Genomic DNA, 27,519 nt, shown 5'->3' on the forward strand with positions numbered 1-27,519 from the left:
ACTAGTCATCTGTGAATGCAAGTATGGCTAACAATTGCAAGTTACTTGATGCAAGGGCAAAATTGATCATTCCACTTTTCTACAGCAGTAAGAGAATCAACAAATACACCAGAAGTGTTATAGATGTAGTCGAGTTGGTGGGTATAATTACATGCTGGCTGGAGTCTGTGGAAGAAGTCAGCCTGACTTGGGTCACCCATTGCTGCTGCGTGACGGTGTCGCTGGCCTTAATCAGCAATGGTGACACTGAGATTGTAGAGCGCTGAAGACTCCTGGCAGCATACACTACTCCATTGGCTTCTATCCGGAAGTCAGATGGGTTACTGCATTCGAAGCGCACCAGACCACCTCGGCCACAGTCCAGAAACCTCACTGCAAGAGACAGAGACAGATGGATTTAAGTTCAAAATTAACCCAACAGTAAGAGATGAACCTGGGGGAAAAATAGTGATATAGAGAGAGACAAAGGAGATGGAGGATAGACAGTCAGCCAGACAGACAGAAGGTCCACAAAGGTTTTCTGATTCTCCTTCTCACTCATGCATTATTCACTTCAAGCTGCGCCCCAAAGGTATTGCTCAAAACAGGTGCAGTGGAGGAGAGAGTTGCAGGGAGAGAAAACCACATAAAAAAGGAAGTGTGCCCCTTAAGGGCTATTAAATAAGAATCCATAAACCCGAAACACTACATTTAAAACCCCATGTCTAAATAACTTGCTTTTTTCTTTTTGGATTTGAGAAAATATACACACGATATATAAATATGTTTAATTCTGCTAGATAAGCTATTTTATTTCCAACAAAGGCTATCGCATGCTAGCTTTGTCCCACATGACATACAGGGATGCTTTCTGCGGATGACTGATGATCCTCAGCTTCTCGAGAGATAGAAGCAAGTTCATGTGATGTTTATTTCATCAGCAAGTTCACACAGAAAACACAGAAACTCACGCATGCATGCAGACGCTGCAGACAGGTGGCTCATGGGGGCTCGATTCCCACAGGTGCCTTAGTGGCAGTGGTACAACACCAGTTCATGTTACAAGTGAGTGACAGTACAGCCTCTGTAGATCCCACATGTCAACAAACACACACCTTAACACCTAAGAGATTCATTGTGTCATCTTTTTGTGTGGATACGTTTTCCTGGAAGGCCCCCTCATGTTTATGGCACCAAAACGACATAAAAAAGGAAGATAAAAAAGTCCTCCTGGCCACAAAGATCACAACGTTACCATATATCATTTGTGTGAAGACTCTGCCGGTGCCGCTTTGAATTATTAAAGCAGATGTGGAATTACTCAACAAAAGCCTTGAAGGAGGGTGCCTAATCTTCCTTTGTGCTGCTACCTAAGGGACCCACTGATGTCTTCAGAGCATCATCTGCAATCGGAGCACACTGAGTTCCTCTGGGCAGTGGAAGAGGATGCAGTAGATGAGCTTGGGGTATAAAGGAAGTTATACATTTAACCACCAGACTTAATTTGGTATTGTCAGCCAAACATTTAAAACAAGGCAGATGTTTTCTGGTACATGTCCTTGGTCCCAGCATTGACAAAAATGTGCAGACTTCTTCATCAGATAGAGAAAAACCTAAAGGCAGAATAGCTGAAAAGCAACTTATACTAACAGGAAAGGGAGGGCAAATCTCGCTTTAAAAACTTTTATTAAAAAAAAAGAATGTAACATTAAAAAAGTGTCCTATAAAACAATCATGTTTTTAATGTAAGTTTAAAATGAGGTACAATGCAAGTGAAAGCAATAGAGACAGAATGAATCCAAAATAGCAGGTTGCCGAAGGAAAATGTGACAAGTGACATGCAGTGTAATCACAATATATTCATTGTGATGAATTGAAATGCAATCTTGCTCTACTTCATCAAAACGAGGAGAACAAATCTTCTGCAAGGACCAGGTGCTGCTTTTTTATCATAGCCTGTTAAAAGATTTAAACACTTACAAAATACGAATGCAGCGCTGCAAACTACTCCTTTGTTACCATTCATAAATATTGCTTTACAGCACACAGGTCGACGCATTAAAGGAGAGTCAGCACTTACAATAATAAAGATAGAAGATGACAAGATCTTTCATCTATAGTGAAATACACTTGATATTGACCACCTTTCAGAATGCTTTTGTTCAATTACCCCTGACCAATTAGTTTTTTTTCTTTGAACTCTGCAAAGCTGACATAGATGACCCTCTCTCTCTGAAGGTTTTACCTTAAAGCCAGTCGTCTATAAGCTCAAAGCATTCAGGCAATCACCAAGCACCCCGAGACAGCAGATCCTAAGACAGAGGTAGATTGGAGAGCGAGAGACTGCCAAAATAACTCCCAATCCAGAGGAAGAAAGGTCCATGGATTTAAGAAGCTTCACATTATTGTCTCAACCAATCTCTTAGATTAGGAATATTAAACAAAGTTTAAAAACATGGTAAAAATAATTTTTATGACTGAATAATACTTTTTAATCTTCTAAACAAAAAAACTAAAACATTTGGATTGTCCAACAAAACTAACAATAACCACACATTTGACTCTGGTATTTATTTTCTTGATTTTTTTAACGAGAATTCCACTCAAAAAAAATGACCTTGAACCTTTAAAAAGTCGGCAATAGACAACAGATCCTGGTACAGATAGTTTAAAAAGTTTTAAAGTTATAACTTGTATATTTTGCTATATTTCAATTCGGCTTTAAGTAAATGCATTTCAGTCCGGCACATTTTGGCCTTGTGCATATTGCCTTTCAGCCCCTCAATGCTGCAGCCCATGTGTTTCCATTTTGTGTCCTAATGGCACTTTTGACAATACATTTGTGTGTGTGCGTGTGTGTGTATGTGTGTGTGTGGTCGTGCACTTGACAGCAATGTTCCCCTAGTGAGTTATTTTGGCCCAAGTCTCTTGTTGAGCTGAGCTCAAGCTCTTTAACATTGTCTGAAATTTGGCCATCAGGACACCTCTGAGAGGCACTTCACCAGTCAACCCCCATGGCAATCGGCATACAAACTCCCAGCAGACATAGCTATTTCCAATGATAATGAATGGGAATGTCCAGCATGTGTCTATTCATTTATCACACAGACTCTGGTGGCTTATAAAACCACAGAAATGTGTAGTGTGTGTACTCCACAGAAAAACCTGGCTGCTGCAACTTATGTATATCTAGATGTATTGGTTCCCCAAGGTACAAGTCTAAAAAAGAAACTTTGAGTGCCACACCCTATCAGACATGTCGTCATGGGAAGAATGATAAAGGCCTTTGGTTTGGACAGAAATGCCGATGCAGCAGAGGGGGACAGGGGGTAGGGGTTTAAAAAAAGAGGTGGGGGAGAGAAAGAGAGAGGGAGAAACATTCCTGTCAGCAGAAAGGCTTGTCCAACTAATGCCCTGCACTGGGGCCCAAAATTACCTCCGACTCAATGATCCTATTCACAGCTTAGATGCCCCCCTCACTTTCAAGCAATACAAAAACCCCGGCTAACCTCTCTGTAGTACCAGAGTGCCTCGCCATTGTCTGCTCCATCACGTGATAACTCAGACAGACACAAATAGAGAGGGATTGGAAAAGGCAGAAAGAGAGATACATTTAATTTGGAACAATGAATGTGGACTGCACAGAGGCACAGAAAATGTTCCACCATTTCAGCCTTTATACCTGTCTGCCAAATACACTGGCTGCTAGTGAGCAGGCTAAAAGTCCTTCTAATGTACTGTAAATGTGACAAGGCTCAAACCTCTCATGTGAGCTCATCCTATTATACCATCATTCATATCTGGGAAGTGAGGTCACCGACAGTTGAGAAATACTCAGCATAGGTGTTTCATCAGTAGCTGTGGACAAATGCAGACTCAGGCAAATACCCCAGTGGCAACTCTCCCACCAAACCCTGACAAATAGCACAGCAACTTTGACAAAATGCCTTATTCACAAATGAATGTGGCCAGGTTTAGTACAGTGGCCTGCATTGGCAATGAGACAATGCAATTTGAAGCAGAGGCTCTAACTAAATGTGTGTGTGAGAAATCCCCGCCAGCATCACTGTTTATAGGATCCTGTTAAGCCCCTTTGGGGCTCACACTCTGGTTCCTAATTTCAGATGGCTGTGATACAAAATTCTAATCCCATCCAAAATTAGGAAGAACATGCTAAATAAAGGTCGGACTTCTCAGCATTCTCTAACAATGTACCGACTTTGTGCCCAACTGTAAAAATACTCTCCCTCATAGCATTTTCTGTAATAGTCGAATTATTGCATAAAGAGCTGGATTCATTTTTCGCCAAGATCTTGTGTGATGATGGGAGAGTCAGACCTGACTCAAAGTCAGACCTAGACCTGACCACGATCTATATATATATATATATATATATATATATATATATATATACATTTAAATAATATAAACTTCAATTAATTGTGTCAAGAAATAAAGTCAATAAACCAAGATACAGTATGTGAAAATAATGAGCACTGGTAGAAAATAAGTAGTGATATTTACATAGGCTATGTTCCACTGCTCATCTGAATCAAGATATTTCCAGAACATTCATTTTTCAGCGACACAGATGCACCTAGCATGTTCTTCAGAGAAAGTAAACTGTTTGCAGCTGAACCTTAGATGTGGGAATGATGATACTCCCTTTTGCCAGACTAAGCCCTTGAAGGCATTTTACTAATGCACTGCACTTCAAACGTGCAAAGCATTCAATGCATTTCTAGCTAGGCCTAAAATATGTATGGGATTTGCATGGGAAAGAAACATGCAGTATTTGTACCCTGTTCAGTGTCTCTAGCAATTAAGAAAACTAAAGAGGAATTGCATCAGAGCATAAACACATTTAGCAAGCAGCTGGCTCATTTTCCTAGCTTGATTGCAGTGACCATTCCCCTCGTACTTGGTTTGTGTAGTTTATACATATTGTTGGCACTATTTTTCTTTCCTAAAACTGGTGCCTCAATTATAGCTTTATGAAGAGGTCCTCAAAAACCTATTGATTCTTCCATCTCTTTTCACACACACCCACGCTGACAGACACAGAAAAACATAAGCAAATTGAATGTCTGAGTGTATGTTCCCATTCTTAGTCAAGATCAAGGGGAACTATTTTGAATCAATGGCATGGTCTTTCTTTTTATTTACACTTACACACATTTATGCCTCATTTGCATGCATTCATTTAATCTCTCAGGGTACTACAACACCACCTGGGAACTACTGTATTCAAAGGATCGTTACAAGAGAAGCATACTTGATTATAACAGTGCAGTGATTAGCCTTAAGACCTTAACTACCATTACCATCTCCAGTGAATGTTCTATACCTCTATAAAATCAGCTTCATGCTTCATAGATACTGTGAGGAACAGAAATCTTGTTTCACCCAACCAGTCACAATGATTTTTCGTATATGACATTCAGTAAGAGCCTCTTATTGCAGTGGCAAAACAAGTTTCTCTGCACAGAAAACACTCTTGATGACATTTCTTTTCTTGTGAATAAGTAATAGTTGGCCTTTGAAAATTAGCTATCTCAATGGTTTAGGAGTGAAGGGGGAGTACTGGGGGACATCACAATTATTCTTGGGCCTTTGTTGGATAAATGAAATGATTCTGTGTTTCCCAGTACAATGACAGCCAAGCATTGTGTGGATTACTGTGTCACTGGAGCCAAGAGCTGATAAGGCTAAGCTACATCCTTCTGCAGTTATCAGCGCGCAGCTATTGGGATTTTGTTCTGTGAATTATTGAGACGAACAGCATGATACAGAGGCTTTGGTGGGATATTAAATTGACCACATTACCAGGATGTTAAAACACCCTTCCCCTTTATGATGTCTTTCAGCAAAGCACAATGACCCCTGTAAATGTGTGCAGAAGCATTTAGATACCACTAAAACAAAAAGCAAAAATCACAAACGCTCGAAGTCTCAATTGGTATGTCTCAATGTCCTTACTGTTACTGTTTGAAGAAATCAACTTATAATTTTTGCAATGGGAATAAATATTAGGTATTCAGTATGTGGTCAAATACCTAACACCAACATCACTTCCAGTCTCTAAATCTGGAAAAGTATGGTCTACAACACCCAACAGGCTGAACCTCTCAGATGTTATATGAAATGAGATGTTGAATGTCATGCCCAAAACAACAATTGTTTGACCTTACTGCATGCTCCCATAAAGGTCGCTGGGTTTTAATTGCTCTCTGCTCCCTAACTGACCTTAGAAGTGCTGTTGGTCACGTTGTTTAGTCTATGAAGGTTTGAATGATTAATGGAGGGATATAGAGATTGAAAAAAAAAAAAGCAGACAGGGCTAAATAAAGCAATTTGAGTGAGGTTGGAGAACAGAGGCAGGCTGAGACAGTGAGATGCCTTTTATAAATCAGATTGTGGATAATAAGCCATTTAAGGTGTCCACATGCATCACTTTTTATTGTTTTTGTATTATAGAGGTCATTCTCTTGTGACCATATGCCGCAGTAGTACACATTCTAAGAAACGCTCCACTGCACTGTGCATCCATCTTTACTGCGCCATGGTGCTACTGTGTGTCAGGCTTTTTTTAAATTGACAGAATGTTTAAATCTTTATCTGAGGCGCTGGCTTAGTGAGAAATAACCATAAATATTAAATATTCAATATTGATAGCTTTTATTAATAATGCATGTACTGTGATGACAACAAAGACACTACTTAAAAGAAGCAAGTACTGTGCTCAGCCAGATTCACTCAGAAACGTAAGTAAGTATTGAGTAAGTATTGTTTTTATATATTGTCTAACACAAACGTATATTGTGTATACATACAGTGACCAATTTGCTTGCTTTAGATGAAAGAGGTGGTGGCAGTTTTTTCCCCTTAAATATAATGTGGGTTAATTTTCAGCACAAGTAAAAGAAAAACAACAAAGTACAAACGTAAAGGACCCAATGGCTATGTCAGCTGATTATTATGAGCTCCCATATCTCTGGTTCCGAGGTGAGCTGATATTTTCTGAAGAGGCTGATCACAAGGGCTGGGCACTAAAACTGCCTCAGTGCAACCTGTAATGTGGCATTATTAGGTCCTTTTGATCTCAAAAGCACGGACTCAGAGCTATTTAGTTCTTCCCCTTGATCATTTCTGTCAACATACCATCATAAAAATCAAAGAGACAAAGGAGGAGGCAGAGACCAGTGATGAGGTAACCTCTGCTGGCATGTTCATTACATCTTGTAAGACTGTTTAATCACACTAGGAGAGCAGTTCCTGTCTCTGAACTATTGCTGAGACAAGAAGCACAGAGATATCTCTGTGCAGAACGGCACGGGTCATTGTTCCATAGGGGACAATCATTAAATACAGCTTTTGGTGAAAAACCGACAGGTGACTTACAAAATGACGTCAATGTCTCATTCTGTCTCATTCGGCTTTCACAGACTGGAAAACTAATCATGATAAAATCCTGCATAGTTAGTGGTTATCCATTAAACACTGCTGCCAATTCTTTTGGCTTCAGTACCAGTACTGTGATTCCCCCATTTAAACTAGAGTAAGAAGTGTATGTTTATGGAGAATATATCAACATTAAATTACAGCCTGTGTGCAAAGAGATACTTAGTTATTGAGAAAAAAAAATTGAACTGTCATCACTAATGATCTGTGTGCAAACACTGCATGTTTTAGTCGAGGGTGGAGACACGCTAACCACTCACATATGTGCCGTTCATGCAGTGAACGAGTAACAAACAAGCTGTGTATTTTTTTTTTAAACCCGCCCCCAAAACTGTTAGTGAATGAGAAAATGAACAACTTTTATGTTCACAAGTATTAGCTGAGGGTTTACTCTGAATATATTGGATGCATAGATTAATGTGCATATATCACATTAACTTTAATCTACATACCTATATATGATTTTTTTAAAAGCATAATTTTCATTACATTTATAAAAGATAATAAAAACTGAATCAAGAAATCTAAACAGCTACATTGGATTTGCACCAAGACGACAGACAAGACAGACAGAACCTTTACTGACAGACAATAAAAACACGCAGTTCATTAAATCTTTGATTTGCACTGGACAAAAGATGTGCAAATTAATGTACAAGAAGACAGAACCATTTCCCAGAAGGCTGGCCACAAAGGAAGTTATTTGTACGTTATCAATTGTAATAAAATTGGTACAGCTGTATATTAGGAGGTGATTGAATTCTGACAAATTATCTAACCTCCTGTGTCATTACTTGACATGGGAGTTTATTTAATGCTGAAATTCAGATATTGTAAGCCACTCTTAAGATTAAGTATTAACATATGACAGAGGTGGTGTTATCTTATCATGTGTGATGCTCCATACATAGCAATGCAGCAAATACTAATTATACAGTTGTTCAAGTGCTCTCTGTCTAGTAACAAACGAAATGGTCATCCCACATTTACATTTCATTATATGGTTCTGAATCAGCCACGCGAGTGAGAACAAACACAATGGCAAAGACATCACACAATATTCGAGGCAATGTAACAGAATAATACGAATTACTATCCAATTTACATGCACTACTTTCCGCTATCTGTTTGGTGAGTTCTATTCACACGTTTACGAGTGAGTGGAAGTCAAAGGAAGTGATTGCAGTAGGTGTTGCAGACAAAAAAAAACATTTGTATTAGAAAAACATTAGTAGAAAAATGTACAATTCCAAATTAGAAGCCAATTTAATATCTTAATTTATAGGTAATATATATATTTATCTTGTTTCAGTTTTTGATAGACATCTTTAGTCTATTCTCAATTGATACCAACTTTTTTTTTGTTAACCTGAGGTGACCTTAAGTGCAATTTAACTTACAATAGACAAACCATGGCTGGATAGAGTTTATGTGTGTTCATGCTAATAGAAATTCAAGCCATTTTCTTAGCAATAATGACTCACTACTAATTAACAAGAAACTGATAGCTAATGAAAAACGGATGGTTTGTGCATCTGCTCAGCCTTCATAAGGAATAATACCTGCGCCTGCTTTGCATAGCTCTGTTGTCAATCAAACCCATGCAAATGACTAGCTCAGGTAAAGACCGATACAGTCTGCTGCATCCAATTACAAACCCGGCCACACACACACACAAACACAATGTTTCTGTTCACACGTTTTACTTTCTTCTTAACATGCACACGTGGATGCGTGCACACTCACACATGCGTTTTTTCCCTTTGTCCTTCTGCATGCTCCAAACAGAACAGCACAGCAATTTCAAGCGGATTCACAAAGTGAGGGATTTTATACAACACAGAGTGTCTGAAGAAGAAAAGACACGGAATGATGTGTTGCACTCACCTACAGTATGAGATGTAAAATAAAAGCCATAGATGAATGCATGGGGATATGGGACTAGTTCTAGAGCCATTATGTCATGTGTAGCACAGTCACAAGTTTTTCAGAACAAAGCTAATGGAATTCCTGCTTTTCTGCCTTTTCCTTTTGGAGAAGTTGGGGCACAGGGAGAAACAAGGAGAAAGCATGTGAATCCTTCTTGGCTGGGAAACAAAGAAGCAGACAAAGGAAGATGAGGCTGACAGCCCCCGGAGAAGACTATCATAATGTAAGATAGGGGCTGCTTCTGCAGCTCTCTTGAAGTAAAGAAAAATGATTTACTGAGTCATTTTCACATAAACAAAAACACATATTGTATATTCTGACTCACTGCTTCTGCATACTGCTGTAAATTGTGCAAATGTACATTCATGGGTAATTTGATAAAATATTCTTAGAAGGGCAGAATAAGACATATATCTTCAATGTCGAACACACAAAAAAAAAAAAAAACAAAGAAAGGAAGAAAAGCATAACAAGGTAAAAACACTTTTGAACCGGAGAGGCTATAAGGACATTTAAATGCTTCTTTTTCAAGCTAAACAAAGCAAATGAGTCATCGTGGTGAACAGACCATTACAGTGCCAGCTACCAACCATTATCCTCAATTTATTCACTTGCCCTCTGCCACGCATCACGAGAGACTTAACATTCTCTCTCTTTCATATTAAGAGAAAAGCAAACATATGGAAAACCCCAAAACTGCAGAATGACTGTGTCGAGAAACCTGCCCCTCTAAAAAAGATGGGGAGAAGAGAAAATGTAAAAAAAAAAAAAAAAAAAGCAATGACAGCAAAGAAAATAAAGCTTCTTCAAAGAGAGGGATTAGGGCAGCTGCCAATACGCAGGGTGTGCGCAGTTGCCATTACACGTTGGAATCAATACGTGTCAAATTTCGCTTGAAACACAATTAGCCTGTGCTTAAAGAAGACGACAAAAAATACACAGAAGGAAGATTAAAGACAAGCCCAATGTTCCACTCAAAAGCGTTCATATCCAACTCATTCACAGCTTTTCAAATGCATGACAGCTTGTTATGTGCTGCTCCAATTGAAGAAAGCAAACACAGAGGAAAGCATGCATTTGTACGAATCTACAAACGCTGTCTTAGCATGTCTGACAAGCTTATCCTTTTGTACTGAGTTGGATCTATGACATATCAAGTTACGACTCGGATGCCGAATGCACCTCGCTAACCTACTTTGACCTGCTTGACCCTTCCCCACACCGCATCGTTTGAACACAAAAGAGACAGAGTGGAATAGAACATAAAGAGGAAGTTGGGTTATTCTATGGCTGGATGATAGTACAACATTTATCTGTGCTGTAAGTAATTCATTTCTGTATCTCAAGGATGAACAAACCATAATTTCAGACTGCCAGCACAAAATTTCAGCAGACAAAGAAATCCATGTAATGATGGATGGAGTGTTTGGTGTGTTGTGTGATACAGGCATCATGCACTCAACTCAGAACTATTACTGATCCCTGTTACTGTGTTATTTTTTTTTACTTTTTTACTTTGATGCAAAAGTTTAGCAGCAGCATCAATTTGTAAGAGACACACATCGTTCTATTAGTGCTGCTCACTTTCAAATGCATGACTTCTTTTTTTATTCCTTAGCAGAGGCAATTTAACACAATTTAATTGACATATTGCACTGGAGTCTTGGCTTCACATAATGCACAGTGATCAGCATTCCAAGTACACGCAACGCAAAAGGTTTTCTATTTAAAAAACGGCCTGAAGGTTGAAAAATGCATAAACACGTTTGCAAAGTGCGGTGCTGCAATATGGATTTCGCTTGTTCATATAGAAAGCCAAAGAATGAACACAATGATCTGTTATATGAACAAGATCTGTGTTACAAATCTGTAAAATGAAATGCTGTTGCTGTAACATTTGCACAGAGCAAATGCAGCATCAGGTGTGAACAATTAGTTTTGGCATCAGTCCAGCACAAGGAAATGTCTCCTGTCACATGCATTATCTGTGTGAAGAGAACAGCAGAGCATTACCATGTGAAGAGCATAGCTGGACTGGACTCTGAGAGAGGAGAAGCCCTTTTAGTCCCATGTAATCAGCTGAACTGAGTGGGTTCAGAGAGGGATCTGTCCAGCTGTGCTTTATTACAGACACAATGAGTCCCAGATTAGGGGAACTGCAAGGAGGGGGAAATAGAGGATCATGGGGGAGTGGGGGTGAAAATAACTACAAACACATCTGTCCTCAGTTTGTCTGCAGCTATAACACCAGACCACAAGCATGGCCATGTACAAATCTGTCTCCGCTTGGAAAGGCCGCCTGCGGAAATGTTTCCAGACCTTGGGTTTTTAACGTGAGGACTCGTGGGAATAGTCTGTCGCCTCGCAGTGATAGTAATGTTCGTCAGGGTCACAGTAACACCAACAAATAGTGGCACAAAAAAGCAGGCGGTACAAACGTGGATCACTGTAGACAGCTTCTGGTACTGCCATGTGGTCTCTGCAGGTGTCACAAGGAAATGATCACTAGGGTTTTTATTGTGACTCTCTGATTTTTTGTGAATGGCGTACCGGTGTCCTGCTGATTCCATCTGCTGTTTTGAGCATTACAAAAGCTATCTGGTCAGTTATTAAGTAGGGTCATTGTTGTACTCAAGTACTCAATGCTTCCTGGCCCAGCCTGACAGTAACAGTGGGCATGAAGTGGGTTTTTAAACTTAAACGACCCATATGATCACGGTGCCTCCGTCTGACTCACCCTAACCGACCCAGAGAGAAAACGAGACAGATGAGGTAGAGAGAGGTGAGGTGCTATGTTGGGTCTGAGCTGTCCTATCATTCTGCTTCAGTGGAACCTCTCAGGCAAACACAAAAATGCACATACACAGCATGTTATACCAACAGAGTCAAGATTCACCAGGAAGACATCCCACTGCCATTAGAGATTACTCAAAAGCCTTTCTATCCCCCTTAGAACAGCTTACGCATAAGGAGTGATTAGACATCAAACTACAGTGTTGCACCCTAATCCACCACCCAATTCCTGATGTGCCTCCGTGTTTCTCTTGCTTTCTTTCTTAGTGTTCTTTCTTAACATACACATAACGAGACACTAAGAAAATGGCCTTTTGGTTTTCATTAACATTAATTGCCGTTTCATTACCGCAGAGAAGCAAACGGGCAAAGCTGGCAACAGCTGGCCAGAGACATGACACAGACAGGATAAATCACCACTTCTTTGCTGGAAATAGAGGATTCAATTGTTTCAGGTGGGGTCCTATTTTCTTTAAAACTCTTCTGCTCGGCCTGTAGGTGTAAGAATAGCAATTTCCGAGACCAGAATTGATCCCTTTTTCTTTTTTTTTTAAGTGCACAAACTTCAACAGGAATTATGGAGTCTGCATCAGTTGGTCTGTGGCAGGGTTTTATTACTTTCACTGCTTCTCATCTAAAGCTGTTCTCTCCACTTATTCACATGCCTCTGATTCACTGAAGTGTGCACAGGAATTATGTTTTTTTTGCTGGCTTAATCTCATTTATTTCATTGGCTGATAAAACCTTGTGCTAAAAGTAAGCTTATTATTTATTGCTTTGAACAAAGTCTATCTGCACCAGGTGTGAGCATGGTCATATGGGTGTAGGGGATCAAACAAGCGGTCGAGAGGTGATAATAATAATAATAATAACCTTTTTTTTTTTTTTTGGTCATAACTTCTGTGCTCGGGATATGACACAGCTGCTTATTAAGCAATATTATCTCCTGCACTACTCTATTTCCTCTAGGACCACACAGGAGAGATCTAGCAATACACACGGACGCTCAAAATGTACAGCCTAATAACTCACATTATATGAATTCAATAACACATGTCTATACACCTGCGTGGTTGTTGATGGGAGCAGTAAAACAAACTTTAATATCCGAGTGTGTTAGGACTGTTAATGATCAGTGCTGAGCCCAGTTAGGCTGTAACTCACTCGCCACGGCTGCTTCACTGCCAATGCAGACTGTAATTTTCATGCTAACACTACATGTAAGTGTTGAAGAGATGTCCCTCTCAAACAAGCGCACACAGCACCCATAAATAACATTCAGATATTTTTACAGGCCTACCAGCCCTATGACGTCAGCACTCGACTTGCGGAGCCCTAAAAACTCACCACAATGTCTGCCACTTTTAAAGGTTAATCATCGACATGTTATTTGGAATCTGAGCGCAAATAATTATTCAGAAGAGGTAGGGCTCTGGCAAAGCTGACGAGTACAGCGAAATATGGCAGACATGGCATGCTATGAGATCACAGACTGCTGGCCAGCTGTGTCTGTTGATGCCATGGAACCCTTTCAAGCCTTTTCAACATATGGCTCAAATTAAGTACATCAGAGTCATACTGGGCTTTAAAAACAAGCAAAAGTCCCATGTATTTGAAAATGCTGGATTAATTAAAAACAGTGAAAAACACCTCATAAAATGCATCTTGACATGTCGAAAGGCTCACACTGTACTTATTTGACCACATAAGTCAAAAGCACAATTCAAAAACTAAAAGATAAAACGCTCAGCCAAGTGCTTCAGTTTAATCCAGCAACTGTTTTAAATTACAATCTTAGCAGCATTTTGAAAGTGAGTCTTACTCTTCTGTGTGTGTAACATCAAGGATTTGAATATATACAGTATGTGGTGGCTGGTTGGCGTCCAAAAATACTGTTAATGTGAAAAATCTTATAAGAAATCAAAGTGTTCCAAATTAAAAACAGCTTATCAGAGCTTTTTTTTTTTTTTTGACAGCTCTGGAAACTGTCAAACTACAACACCCTAAGAAAAGAGCAACTGTCACCTAAAGACACACACTAACAAAAGCTGGGTATATACTTGCAAAGTGTATGCACTGATAATGGCATGTTCATCTGTGTCATTGTACTATTCTTCCCTACAAACTTTTTCTGTGTCTGGGGCACAAAAGGCTGGCCACAGGGGGCAGGCTAGAGCATAATCATCCCTGACCACATCAACACAGGCTACATGAGTGAGCCATGTTGTGTGAGCAGTCGTGTAGTTAATCATCAAGTGCCACCAGTGATGCAGAGGTAAAACTTTACTGTAGTTTATTTGAGTTCGAAGGCCACCTTTTCTTTAAAATGCATTATTCCATTTTGAAGTACACACTGTACTGTGCAAAAATCAACATAAAGGTAGAGACAGGATATAAAAAGACAGTACTGAATACTGTGAACCATTTAAGTCTAGTTGGGCAACTTCCATTACTGAATAGTTAAACGGGGTACGGGTTATATTCATTAACCCTGCACACCAAGGGCAGAGGAAAGCAGTTTTTCAGTTTCTTCTGAAGCAAACAGCAAAACAGTAAATGTTAACTTAGTTTTCTTTGGAAGATGTTAAGAGCATCACTGATTGAATACTAAAAAAACGAGGATATGATATGGTCGTCACATAATTTTTATATACCACACTGTAAAACTGCTGTCACTATAGTTGTAAGAAGACCAGTGTTTATCATACCAAAGCAGGAAGAACATACGGAATCAGGTCAGAAAACATACACTGAACCGATTCAAACCTAAAACACAGTAGCTTCCCAGATTGCTTTTCTGGTATGAAATATAAAACTTAGAAAACCAGAAAGGGTCAATAGATACATTCAGATACAGTCTGGGAAAGGGCGTTGTCTATGAACCTCAGTGTGTAGCTCCATCTTGTGTTACACATCCCCCATCCTTTGTGCACAGGGACAATAACAGCATGAGGGGGGGGTGGGGTGTTGGTTGCAGGGCTGACAAAGTGGGGCGGGGGTCTGGTTACCTTCCCAACCACTGTCATAACAACATATGGAAGAAGCTCAGTTACATGACAACAGGTCCAGCTTCCTGTATTTCTCTTTATGCTGCTTGATGCATCAGGACACTAGTGGTTAAGCCCACACACACATTTAAAGATAAATACACACACTTGCAGAGGGAAAAAAGGAGAGGAGAGAAGTTTAACTAAAACCCAATGAGATGTTGTATGTTCACATAATTTCTACTTAATAACTAAAACAAGCGTCACACTGACTTCAACGGCATTGTTTGTGTGCAAAATAACACACATCACCCCTCTCTTTTATACGCACATTTACATAATGTGGGCGTACAGGGGTCAAAGATCATCCCCATCACAAATCCCTTTGAGTGATTTGGGCAGGAGATGAATGTTTCTAGCCTAGCGGCAAAAGGGAGCGCAGCTCGTCCCTTGGTGTTGCGTTCATCCATCCCTGTACCCACATCTTCACCACCACCCATTATTCACAGAGTTCGCCGTTTGAAAAGAATCCTACAGCCTGCACCGTAACCTGAAGCGAGCAGTCCGTTGCATATCAGTTTTCGACTGAGAGTAAAAAGAGCTGTGGAAGAGAGAAAAGGGAACAAAACAAAGTGGGAAAAAACCTTGCAAAACAAAGACATAGAGGAGGGTGTAAAAGCAGGGCTGTACTAGTAGCTATTTTATTGTATTCCGGGTGCATATTGGAAACTGTGGGGCTCCTTTCAGCTGTGACATTAAAAGATCCATCCATCAGAGACAGGACTCAGTGCAGACCCTGCAGACTTACAAAAAGGGGACACTTTCCGCTGTGCTAGCCAGCACTCCTAAACCCAGCTAGTGTAAATAAGATTTCCATTGGCACTCACTATGACCAGCATACAAACCAGGCCATTACATCCCACAGCAAAGAAAACAATAAAATTAAAGACATAGTGGGACAAAGGATTGTTGCACACTAACCAAGCATAGCTAAGCAGAGGGTTTCCTACATTTTACCCAGACCAACATTAAAAGGTTGCATTATCTAAAAAGGGTGTAGTTCACACAAAGTGCAATGAGCATTAATAAGGGAGCATGGCATTATAAGGGCATTAAATCAGATTCCTTCCTTGAAAACTTTCCAGTTGAGCCTCATAGTGGGCTTCTGTGCCAGAAGCCTAATAATTAAGTATGCAGGCCTCAAAATAACGGCAGATATTTTTAAGTGTCTACAGCTGGGATGCTAGTGGTTACTGTGCATTCTGAGCTGAAGGGTCTGTCCAGGAAGGGTATAACATGACGGTTGTGGTGACCCAGGATACCAAGAAGACCTGGAAGCACAAACATTTGCCTTTCTGCCTCACTGGAATCCACATTAGGAGGTCACAGGCATTACAGAACCGCCTAGATGTGCCCTGGTGGCAGCTGCACTCAGGCATTTACAGCCCAAACACAAACAAGAGATAGGGTGTTCGGATAGGGATGGTTGCTGACAATAGATGTACATTATAACTCTGAAACATTATCCCACACAGTCTGTCTTGAGTAAATTAAATAACCATTTTATGACAGCCATTTTCATGGAACCGAGCACAAATTTACATACATTTAGTAAGAAATAGAAGTCAAGGATGAGAGATGAGTCGCGTGGTGACACGAGAAACCCCATTTGCATCGTAAATCAATCAGATTAACATCATCAGGGTCATGCAATCTTACACCAAACACTGAAATGTTTGATGCTGTCCTAACATATGTCCCACTCAATCAGGCTAAGGTCTTCTGCTCAAGTAGAGCAGTGGGAGCTCAGCTTTTAAGATCAATGTAACATATGGAACACACCAAACTGAGAGGGAATGGTGCCCAAGGGTTGCATTTAAGCACGGACAGACAGCTGGTGCCGTGAGCTATGACAGCAGAGAATTCATATGGAATTCAATTCCATTTTTTACGGCTGTGGAATTGTGGAGCTTCTCTGCTAAGAACATTAAAGGTTTTTTATGGGTCTACTAACAGAGGGTAGGCCACTTTAACGAGGGGCAGTGTCCAGCCCATGTTCCTCCTCACTTTAACTGCATGCTTCTTTAAAGCGTGCGTTAGACCCTCAGCCACATCAGGGACATCTGGCCCCACCATCTACAAACACGGCCCTTAATGGGCAATTACAAAGTCCAGAGCCTGAGAATATGCTACGATTTATAGTTCTAGTGTATCTAAACCCAGAATTCTCTATCATGGCCACATTAGGTTATATGAGACAGGAGGTCCATCAGACCTAATAAGCCTTATCCTTTCCAGAGGATGGCCATTAAACTCCCCTCCTACCATGCCAGCCCAGCCATCAGCTCCCAGTCTAGTAAATTAAACAAATGAATGGCGTCCTCAGTATTACAATTAAAGCATAGAATAACATGAAAATATGAAGCTCATTAAAGCTCCAGTGCATCTACACTCAAAGCCGAGCCCAGGAAAACTCAATAACAAATCATTTATAAGGCAGACGTCCACTGTGTGTATTTAGTTTCACTCTTTCAATGTCAGGCTCATATTCAGTCCTACTATATGCCTGTCTCTGAGTGTTCTTGAGTGGAGAGTACAACAGAGACAGGTTACACAGTGCCACAGTTACCCCTGACAACCCATGACTTTTGCCAAGTTGAGCCCTCTTAATTTAGGTCCCTTTTCTTCTTTATTTCTTCCTCCCTCTTCTTTCAGTTGGGGATCTCCTTTTATTCAGTCCCCACCCTCTTTGTTAGAAACAACCACATTATCCACGTTATGCTTTGACCGTGGAACTCCTAAGATAGAAAATACGGTACATATATACATACATAATTTTTCACAGAGATGTTTCAGAAACTCTTTCTCTTTCTTAGTAGTGTACAAATAAAGGAAATGAAGCTGAGAAAAGAATTTAAGCCTTTTCTGAGTGTTTCTGAGTGTAAGATCAGAGTCACTGTCACTGAAATAAGGATTTTTGAGCATCAATCTGCATAGATATAGTTTATTAAAGTGCTTGAGCAAAAGAGAAGCTTCAAACATGAAGCAGACAACGATAGTGAAATACTTCATTGCTCACATTTTGGTGTATGGCCTAGATGCAAAAATAAAAATATTGTGTATTATATATATAAATATATATATATATATCAAGGTTTGCTTTCTGTATTCTTTTCCAGAAATTAGCACCTGCCAACAGTCGATCATCCTCTTTTCCTGAGCCGCAGGTGTGATGAGGCCAATGTGTGACCTGATGAAAGACACACTGCCGGTGTAGTGCCAAAGAGTCATTTCCCCTTACCAGTAGGCCATTCTTTATTTAGCATTGCCTAAGGCGGTATGCTTACCCACCAAGCAGACTAACACACGCTGGCACGACGCTAAAAATAAACCATTACCAACAACACAGTCCACTGGTCACACATTAACCATAGGTAACTAGCTATTCCGTGTGTGATATGGTAGCGAGTCTGAGAATCAGACAGAAAACAGCAGAGGCAAAAGACTGAACATGGCATCGCAGGTCAAACTATGAATCACCACCTGTACAGCGTTATTTCTCCCACTCTTCCTTCTGCTCACCCAATGGCCGGAACTCTAGAAGTGACAGTGAATACTAACAACGGGAGATAGTGTCTCCTGGGCCTCTGTACAGCAGGCACAGCACAGAATCATAAATGAGCGACTCTGACAGAAAACACACAGACTTAAAGAAAAAAAAAGGGGGGTGAAGGATGAGCAGCAGAGGAGGCAATGAATTTAGAGGTTGGGGGATTTTTGATATGACAGGGGGTAGTTATTTGCTGGCAGCAGCAAGCCCTTTACCAACAAAGGGCCTTTCATATTTCCTGTGAACAGAGACTCCCATTAATCCCGGAGGGAGGGCTCATCTCAGCCTTCTCGTCCGCACATAAATTACTCTTCTTATGCCTTCCATTACTGCTCAGTGTTTACAGCATAAAGAGTAAAGAAAGAAAGTAGGAGAGCCAGCCACACATCTTTAATGTGTTAGGCCACTCTTAAAAATAGTTATGTCATCTCTAACTTATAACACATGTGACAACATTTGCTTTCCTCCAAGCCACAGCGAGGAAGCTGCGGCTACCCCGCTCTTTATGTCCCTTCTCTAATGCCGTCTCTTTATGTCTCATTTCTGTCTGTCCATTTCATATGGGAGGAGTAAAAGAAAATCTCTGCCCAGCTGTCGCCTTTCTGAGCAGATGTAAGACGCTCTGACGGGCACAGGGCATGCCAATCCCCACTTATCCTGCACAGAATATAGTTTAACAGTAGTGCACAGATGCACGTGTGCACATGCTCAGACCTCTCGGTGGTCTGGTGGAAACCATGATAAGCAGCTAAGGAACCATCGTCTCGCCCGTGTGGCACTCAGAGAATGGATTTTCAAGCAGTGGAGGTGAGAGAAACAAAGAGATAGTGGAAATGGAGTGAGAGAGACAGGGAGAGGAAACTAGTTACAAGGAAGAAAGAAAAAAAACTTCTCACTTGCATGCATGTGCCCAGTGTCTGGATTGCCTTATTTCAACACACAAATCAATGGTGGTGGAATTGCATTTTCCAAGCACACTGCAGACGAACCAATAAATGGAGGCCGGGGATCAGAGAGTAGGCTGAAGAAAAGATAGACACCGCATTGGCTGTGGCCAAGTTTCATAGAATGCTGTTCCAGCTGTCAGCGGGGTCCAACACCTACTGCTGCACACACTCACACCCTTTAATGCCTGCAGCAGCACTGCTCATAAGGTGCTCAGTGTGAGAGTGCTCTAGCTGTTAGTTCGTCTACCATTAAAAGCAACAACAGCCGCATTGTTTTCCTGCGAGAATGTACTGATTATAGCTGTGGCACAAATGTGGATGAATCACCTTCGTAATGGAATGATTTGTCAACCTTATCACTGAGGAAATTCATTTACTAAAGCTGTGTTTTAGTACCAGCTTCTGGATTCAACACTATGAAAAATATTTAAGTCATAAAAGAAATTTGGCAGCATTGCAAGCTTGCATATACTATCCCCACAGTCTAAAATCTCAAAGACAAAAGTGGATTTTATTGTACTCCATCTTGTATTATCTAATATCTTTTACTGAAAAGCCACAGATCTCTTCCGTAAATCTTTTCAGTTTAGACTGGTTTTACGCCTATGAAAAAACTCAATGTACAACTTCATTGTGTGGCTATGTTGGTAGTCGAAGTAAATAAAATGAATATACATCATTAAAGATAATGAATGAAAAATCTCTTTCAGTATAGATGTATAAAACAATGGTTACCAGTGTTTCCCACCACAGTCACTCTGCACAAACTAAGCCTGGTAAATACACAACAAAGCCTTGTTTTGTCTTTTGACCTCAGCTCTCCTAGACAACACATTCTTGGTAGGACGGGGGGAAACAATAAAACGGGTTCACTATAGTTGTTTTTCCACTATTGATCCAATAAGACCACCTTAAAAAGACAAGCTATTGTGGTGTGGAATATGCTTAACACAAACAATAAATACTGAAGTAATCGTTTGTGTTCCGTGGAAAACATTGCCCAGAGATAAATAACATCCATCCATCAGCGACAATTTAAATTACATACTGTATATCAGAACAGATGAGTATAAACAGTTAAATGGAATTAATGTTCTCATCCATTGCAAACACCCATAACCCCAGCAACATTAGCGCAGACCTCAAAATGGTGCCACTTTTCTGCACAAACAACCAAGGGTGTGATTTGAGTCGCCATGTTGTGATAAACCGACAGTGACTCCATGTGCTTTTCCTGCTGACATATTTAGCACTTTAAGGAAAGTGCTCAGTGGAAAGTACAGCATTTGGTCCTAAAGCACAATTTGGCCCACAGGAGGAGCAACTCTACAGGAAGGCATCATCGGGTTTAAAATGTGAGGATTGCACATCCTGTTTCTATCTCAAGGAGTAGCTGACATCTTGGGTGAAATAAAGAGAACTCAAGAGAAATGAGGGCTTAAAAGAATAACTTCTAGTTGTCCCATGTGTGTTCGGTACGCACAGCAGAACTGAAATAAATAGACATTAAATTGTAACTAAAAATTCTTACTAGTCACTTTACTATTGCTATATTTGCCGGTCATCCTCTTTTCTAGCTGAACTGTGTGTGAACCTCTAATTTGGAGTGACAACCATATTTAGCTACAGTGTCATCATACCATAAGTGCCTATTTTCCCCCATCAGTTGGCACCCACTTGTCCATAGTCCCAGCTTGAGGTGTAAGCTTTTGCGATATGGAGCTTTTCTGGTCCAAAATAGTCCTCCCACTCACACGAGTCCCTGTTGCCCACAGGCAAAGATAATGTTTTCCATTTTGTACACACTGTACATGTTGATAAGTAGTCCACCTGAGTATGCAAATAAGTCCCAGCAATGCACAAGTATGCACTGCAGTTACAAACTGCACACAAAGCTCTCATGCATTAGTCTTTTTACCTCATTCTGTGCAATCTCATTGCAAATAAAGACTTGGAACATTTGAACATTAATGCTAGAGGATGTTTGAAGCTGCACGTGTGATTCTGTCTTTGTTCTTGCTCTCTAAATGAGGTTATAGCTAAGCCCACTTAGAATATCTAAAGTATATGTATAAATGTACAATATTACAAATGCCCTTTAAGCTGGACCTCACTGGGGATGTCCTCTAATAACAAAAACACATTTATGGTACAAGTTCTCTATTTTTATCTATTGCTTATTTCCACTGGGATGTGATTGCAGTCCTATGTACAAACAATGCATCAGGCAGAGATAAGCTTCTCCAGAGTCAATAAAAATGGTTTTGAGTTGAACCCCATAAGAGACCGAGTGTGATTATAAACACAAGTAGAGGAGCTGGAAATAACATCATAGCATGTTGATCCAATATAAATGCATGCCTCCCTTGCCTCCCACCAGGTTTTACAGACTAGGGAGGATGAGGATGAAATAACATGCACTCAATCGTCTCTATCCATGGCTCTGTTTCTCCACAGTCCACACAACATTCCTTACATGCTTTCTTTTATCCAAATGGCTTTCTGCCTGTTCAGCATTTTTCATTTGTTTAACAGCTATAAATGTACAAGTAAATCACGGACAAAGACCACAAAGACAAAGAAGATGTGATCAAAATATAACTGCGTTGTCTGTCTAGCAGCGTGCCTTTGCAAAAAATATGTTGATTAATGATTCTGAAACCACAAAATCCTTCATCTGACAAAAATGACCTCAGTTAACAATGTGCTGCTCTAATGTGTTTTGTGCTCCAAGTGTTAATCCGTAAGGCAGCTCACGCATTGCACACGGATCTTTTTCAGACATTCAGGGCAGCAATATGATTCAGCGTAACTCCCGGTGTATGTGATCTCAGTTTCCACTTTGGCAGAAGACAAGTGGTCAAACAGTGCAGGAAAGTAATGATTTAAATGAAAGCGAAAACTGGAGAATAAAGTTGCCCTGTAGGTTTGATTCAAAGCCCAGCTCCTTAATAAGCACAATTCATTTTCCTCCTGGGTCTGGCTTCCTCTATCACTAGTGACAGGCGTGAAAGGTCAATAACCTTGGCTCACAGCGCTCATATGGTTAGTAATGCCATAAATTAATGGTTGAGGCCGTTATTCCAAACTCTTCAAGTCAGCTGAAGAAAGCTTATCTTCTACAAAGGTCACAGTGCTTAGAACATTTAGTGTGAGACTGAAGGGCTTACACGGAATCTATATAAGATTGAGTGGATTGCACATCTCGAAACCTGCATTGGGGCTGAACAAAGTAAATAGTAAAACAAGGATCAATAGTCAGGGCACTGACATTTTTCTTAGTTAACTGTTTATTATTTATTATTAACATCTAATCCAATTAATATGTATTTATATTAACAGTAAAACAAATAATGCTTTTGAATGGGAGAGTAACCACAGTAAACCACAGGAAAACCACAGTGAAAGTGACCAGAACACAGCAGCACTTACGTACAGTGTAATGTAATGGACAAGTCTCACAAACAAGTACTCCCTTGTAGGTTTTTGTTCAGATTCCATTCTCTCCTTCAAAAAAAACAAGAGACTAGACCCTACATGCTGTTGGGAGTTTCTGGTAGTTTTATAGCCTTGATCGTTTCAGCACTTTGAATAATTTGGTTGTGTTACTTTTCCATGCCGTGTGCAACCATGTGATTTGCTTGCAATGTGCATGTGTATATCATCGCCATGTTGAAACACAAAAGCTGTTTGCAAATGAATGTGAGTGTTATGTGGTATTAAGCACGTGTATTGCAGATCTCACAGTGGATAGATTGAATTACTCTGCCTCACAACAACCAATAGGACTTCATATTATCTTTTTCATTCTTATTTCAATTTGCACTTTAGGGAGAAATTAGCCATGTTTTTTAATGCAAGTGATCTCCTGCTAGTCCAAACACAGCAAAATCATTGTCATGTACCAATGAGATTTGAGCATTATGAATGTAAATATTGATTTTAATACAATTAATCATGCTGCTTAAATAGACAGCTGCTCCCAGCTCATAAGCTCACACAAGCAGATCTTACCTGCCCAGCTTCAAGCAGCAGGTAAAGCTGAAGAAATTAGTGACGATATGAAAAGCTTTAAACATCTAGAAAGCTACAATATTCAGGCCTTGGAAAAGAAAAACATGAATATCTGCTTACACTTCATTGGTGGTGAGATTTAAAAAGCTGCTAATCTTCGTTGTAAGAGCTGATGTAGAATACAATATGTAGAATATAAATATTGTTGCGAGGTTTGTGACGGAGTCTTTCTGGCACTCAGTGTTCAGACATCTCTTAATTTAGCCAGTTCTTGTAATTGATTATACAAATGTTGTGATTTTCTCCACAGTTCTGTGCTTACAATGTTAAAGTCATTTCCAACGAATGAAATTCAAATCAAAATCACACTGAAACTGTTCTGCCATATGCCTTTGTCTTATCAAACTTATTGGTGCATATTTCCCTAACACACAAGGTTATTTTATGTGATTCAGAATTTCTTCAACGTGTTTGAAGAAATTAGGAGCCTTTCACTTTGTAGCAGCAGTTATACCCTTCAGTAAGATTCCCCCCCTCCAGCCTCCATCCTGCTGAGCAGGCAGTGCTACAGGAAATAAAGTAGCGGCACACTGCAGCCTCTTTAATGCCTCAGTAAATATCGACAGAGGGGGAGATAAAATAAATTCAGACAACACAGGCCGCAGAGCGATATGTTGCTTACTGCCATAGTGTGGTCAATCATAATATGTGCGTGGTGACGGCAGACACTGGTGTCAGCAAGGCGAGGTAACACCCGCTCACTTGAGACAAGGAGTATGGTGGGCTACGTGTATTTATCTGATGCACCAACAGTTTTGGGGGTCAGATGTATTTATATTCTCTCTTCCACATGGAGCATAAGTTTTTTTTTTTTTTTTAAGCATAAGAAAGAAAACTACAAACAATACAAAACAATACAAAACCTCAGACCACCATCTATCAAACACATTGCCAACAACACTGAAATCACATATCACACTCATGACTAAAGACATAAAGCAAACAAGGTCACTGCAAGAAATAAACTCATTTGTAGAATAAAGGGCTAAATGCTTCAGTACTGTCCTTGCAATTTTCCATTTAGACACATCAATCATTATATAGAGCCAAAGAAGCTCCTCCATCTTAAGGCTCACATGTGGAAGAGGGGGGAAGGGTTGGCAGGGAAGGGAGTGGTGGAGGGAGCAGATAGCGGACTGGATAAAAAGAGGATGCATGGAGAATGTCACAAGATACGACCTAGTGACTCATCAGAGGCTAGTGTCCAGAGAAGCGCCGGTGCATTGAAATTGAAGCCCCTTGCCGGAACACAATAGTTGGCGTGGTTTGCAGGAAGTAGACATGTCTTCCCAGACAGGATATTGGCCTTTGTGAACATCGTTACAGTATCTGGGTCAATTAACGTATCCCTGCTTCAAATTTCTCTTTTGTTGTCAAAGGAATAATAGCGTGCCAATTCATGCAGGCTCTTGAACACAGCATGAGGTTTTGAAAATGTGAGCTATGTGTGTCACTTGCATACAGAGAGAGGCTAAGCACGGGGCTAGTTCTGTTTCTATTTTCTACACTTGCTCAAACTATCTCATTAATATATTCATTGGAGTATTAGCTTTCCCTCTTTGCACACAAAGGCGCCGTGCCTGCCCGCTGTCTGTCACTCACAGTTACGTGAGACAGGTAACGTGGCTGAATCTACATCTGGGCAGACGGTGAATGTTGTTGATTAAAAGCAACAAAGCTGAAGCTTAATGTAGTTCTTGGCGAACAAAAGATTTAAGGACAGAGAAAGTAGTGGGGAATGGGAGTGGCTCCATTACAAATGCCTCCTGGTGGAAAAACACAAAGACAAGGCTCCCTGTACTCTCCTACCTTAACATAATGAGAAAAACAAGCACGGCAAAGAGAGAGAAACTGTGGGCAAAATCGAACCGGGGTATTGCACAATAAACAGCTGGGGCAACACTGCAAACAGAGCTGTCTTTGTAGAGACAGGGTCTGTGAAAGAGATATGGAGTTGTTTGCTCTGCCAGCCAAAAAAGGCTGTCCCACGGAAGAAAAATGGCACTGAAATCCACAAATCAGTCTCCAGAAAAGTAAACAATTCACTCCATAGTGCTGATGTATAATCTTCGAGGTGCAAGCTGGCATTTTCTCTTCTACAGTGGTTCTAGCATTTCACTTGTGAAAAATAACACTTGCCTAGTTATATGGAGGCGTATATGCAGAATGTCAGGTCAATACAGCTATTTATACATGGCCTCATTACAGAGCAGGGTCATCTTTCTGCACTTTCTCAATGTTCTTCACGTTAAATAAAACACATCATAACCAGTGTGCCAGGCGGGGAACGTGACAATTACTAAAAATGATCCAAGCTCCCTTTCATGGTGGGACCAACTGTAAACAGGTAAGCATTGCATAAATAGACGGGGCACACACACCAGAGTCATGGATGTAGGGGCCCAGGTGTGGTCTACAACTAAATAACCCATAAATACCTTTTAACCTTTGAAGGAGACGTGTGACGCAGCAGTAGAATCTGAAATATGTCTCCATCACCGTGGGTCACCAGAGACAATGACATTTTGGCAAAGATTGCTAAATGTAGTAAAATACAACCTTGTGAGAGACAATAATAATGTACATTTTACAAGTCTTATTATATAGCATGGCCTGACTGCTTGTTTTCAGTCAGCCTTTATGTTGTTATAAACAGTCTTGGTTAAACAGGCTTCACCAACAGCTGTTTATACATTGGAAGTCTCTGTTACTATGATACACTTGTCCACCACCACCAAGAGCAGTCTGGGTTGAACAATCTAATTATATGCCAAGGACAAACAACCACACACTCATGACAGGCATGAGAGAGGCACACCTTTACTACTGCTCAATGTCAGAGGCACCCCATTAGGTGCCAATAGCGTCGGACAGGGCCTGTAGCTGATAAGAGAGATATAAACAGAGGTGATGAGAAGCCACCAGGGCAATGTCAAGCCTCTACATTTAGGCACTGCACAAGTACCTGCCTGCTTCTAAATATGGAGGAATAACTTAAAAACATAGAACCTTAAAAGGTCAGACATGAATAAAATATATCCTATCCTGTCATGCCACCCAGCCAGCTCAAAAAAGCACGCCCACAAATTAGCCACAGATGGGTGCACTTGGCCTAATATGGGAACATTATTAGAACTTTATATTTGCAATATAACCTCATGACTACATTGGAACTGAGATCCAATGCAGTTAACTCTTCTTTCTTGTTACGTTATAGGCAAATCAACAGTCTAATACCACATAGTCCCAAGATTTATGTGGTGGTAATCTAGGCCATGGTGCTCACAGGAACAACAAAAAAAAAAAAAGACAAGTGACGGGAGATAAAAATAAATGTATGCAGGCCGATAACAAGAAAAAATAAAACAAATTCATCTCTAACCTACCAGTGATGCTTTAGCTGGGAACTGGAGCAGAGCCTTCATTACATCATATTGATCAGTGCAAACAAAGACCCTGTATTTATTGATCTGCTTACAGAAAAAAAAGAGGGGGTTGGGACAATGGATTGCTCTTATGAACAAACTTGCAGTGAACCTGCTTCCTCAGTTTGAAAGAAATAAAGGAACTGAAGTTTAAAGCCCAAGGATGGCCATTGGCTATATGGATCTTTTCCTGAACAGGGATTTTAATATTAAGAAAGTCATGTTTGACTGTTGAATTATTCAACAATGGCACATCGCACAGCAGCAATCCACAGCAGACGATCTGACACCCTAACTATGGGGTTTTTCCAATG

General features: G+C 40.3%; 1 protein-coding gene across 1 annotated transcript in view; it reads right to left on the reverse strand.

The window, feature by feature from the left end:
- The window catches only part of LOC113171932 (cadherin-2-like), a 63,204-nt gene that overhangs the window by 29,679 nt on the left and 6,006 nt on the right, over positions 1 to 27,519 (reverse strand). The window contains exon 3 of the mRNA XM_026374670.1: positions 152 to 372. Coding sequence (XP_026230455.1) covers positions 152 to 372 — 221 coding nt within the window. The remainder of the gene's footprint in view (positions 1 to 151; positions 373 to 27,519) is intronic.

The sequence above is a fragment of the Anabas testudineus genome, chromosome 17 (assembly GCF_900324465.2).
Source record: "Anabas testudineus chromosome 17, fAnaTes1.2, whole genome shotgun sequence".
In the NCBI taxonomy this organism is placed as follows: domain Eukaryota; kingdom Metazoa; phylum Chordata; class Actinopteri; order Anabantiformes; family Anabantidae; genus Anabas; species Anabas testudineus.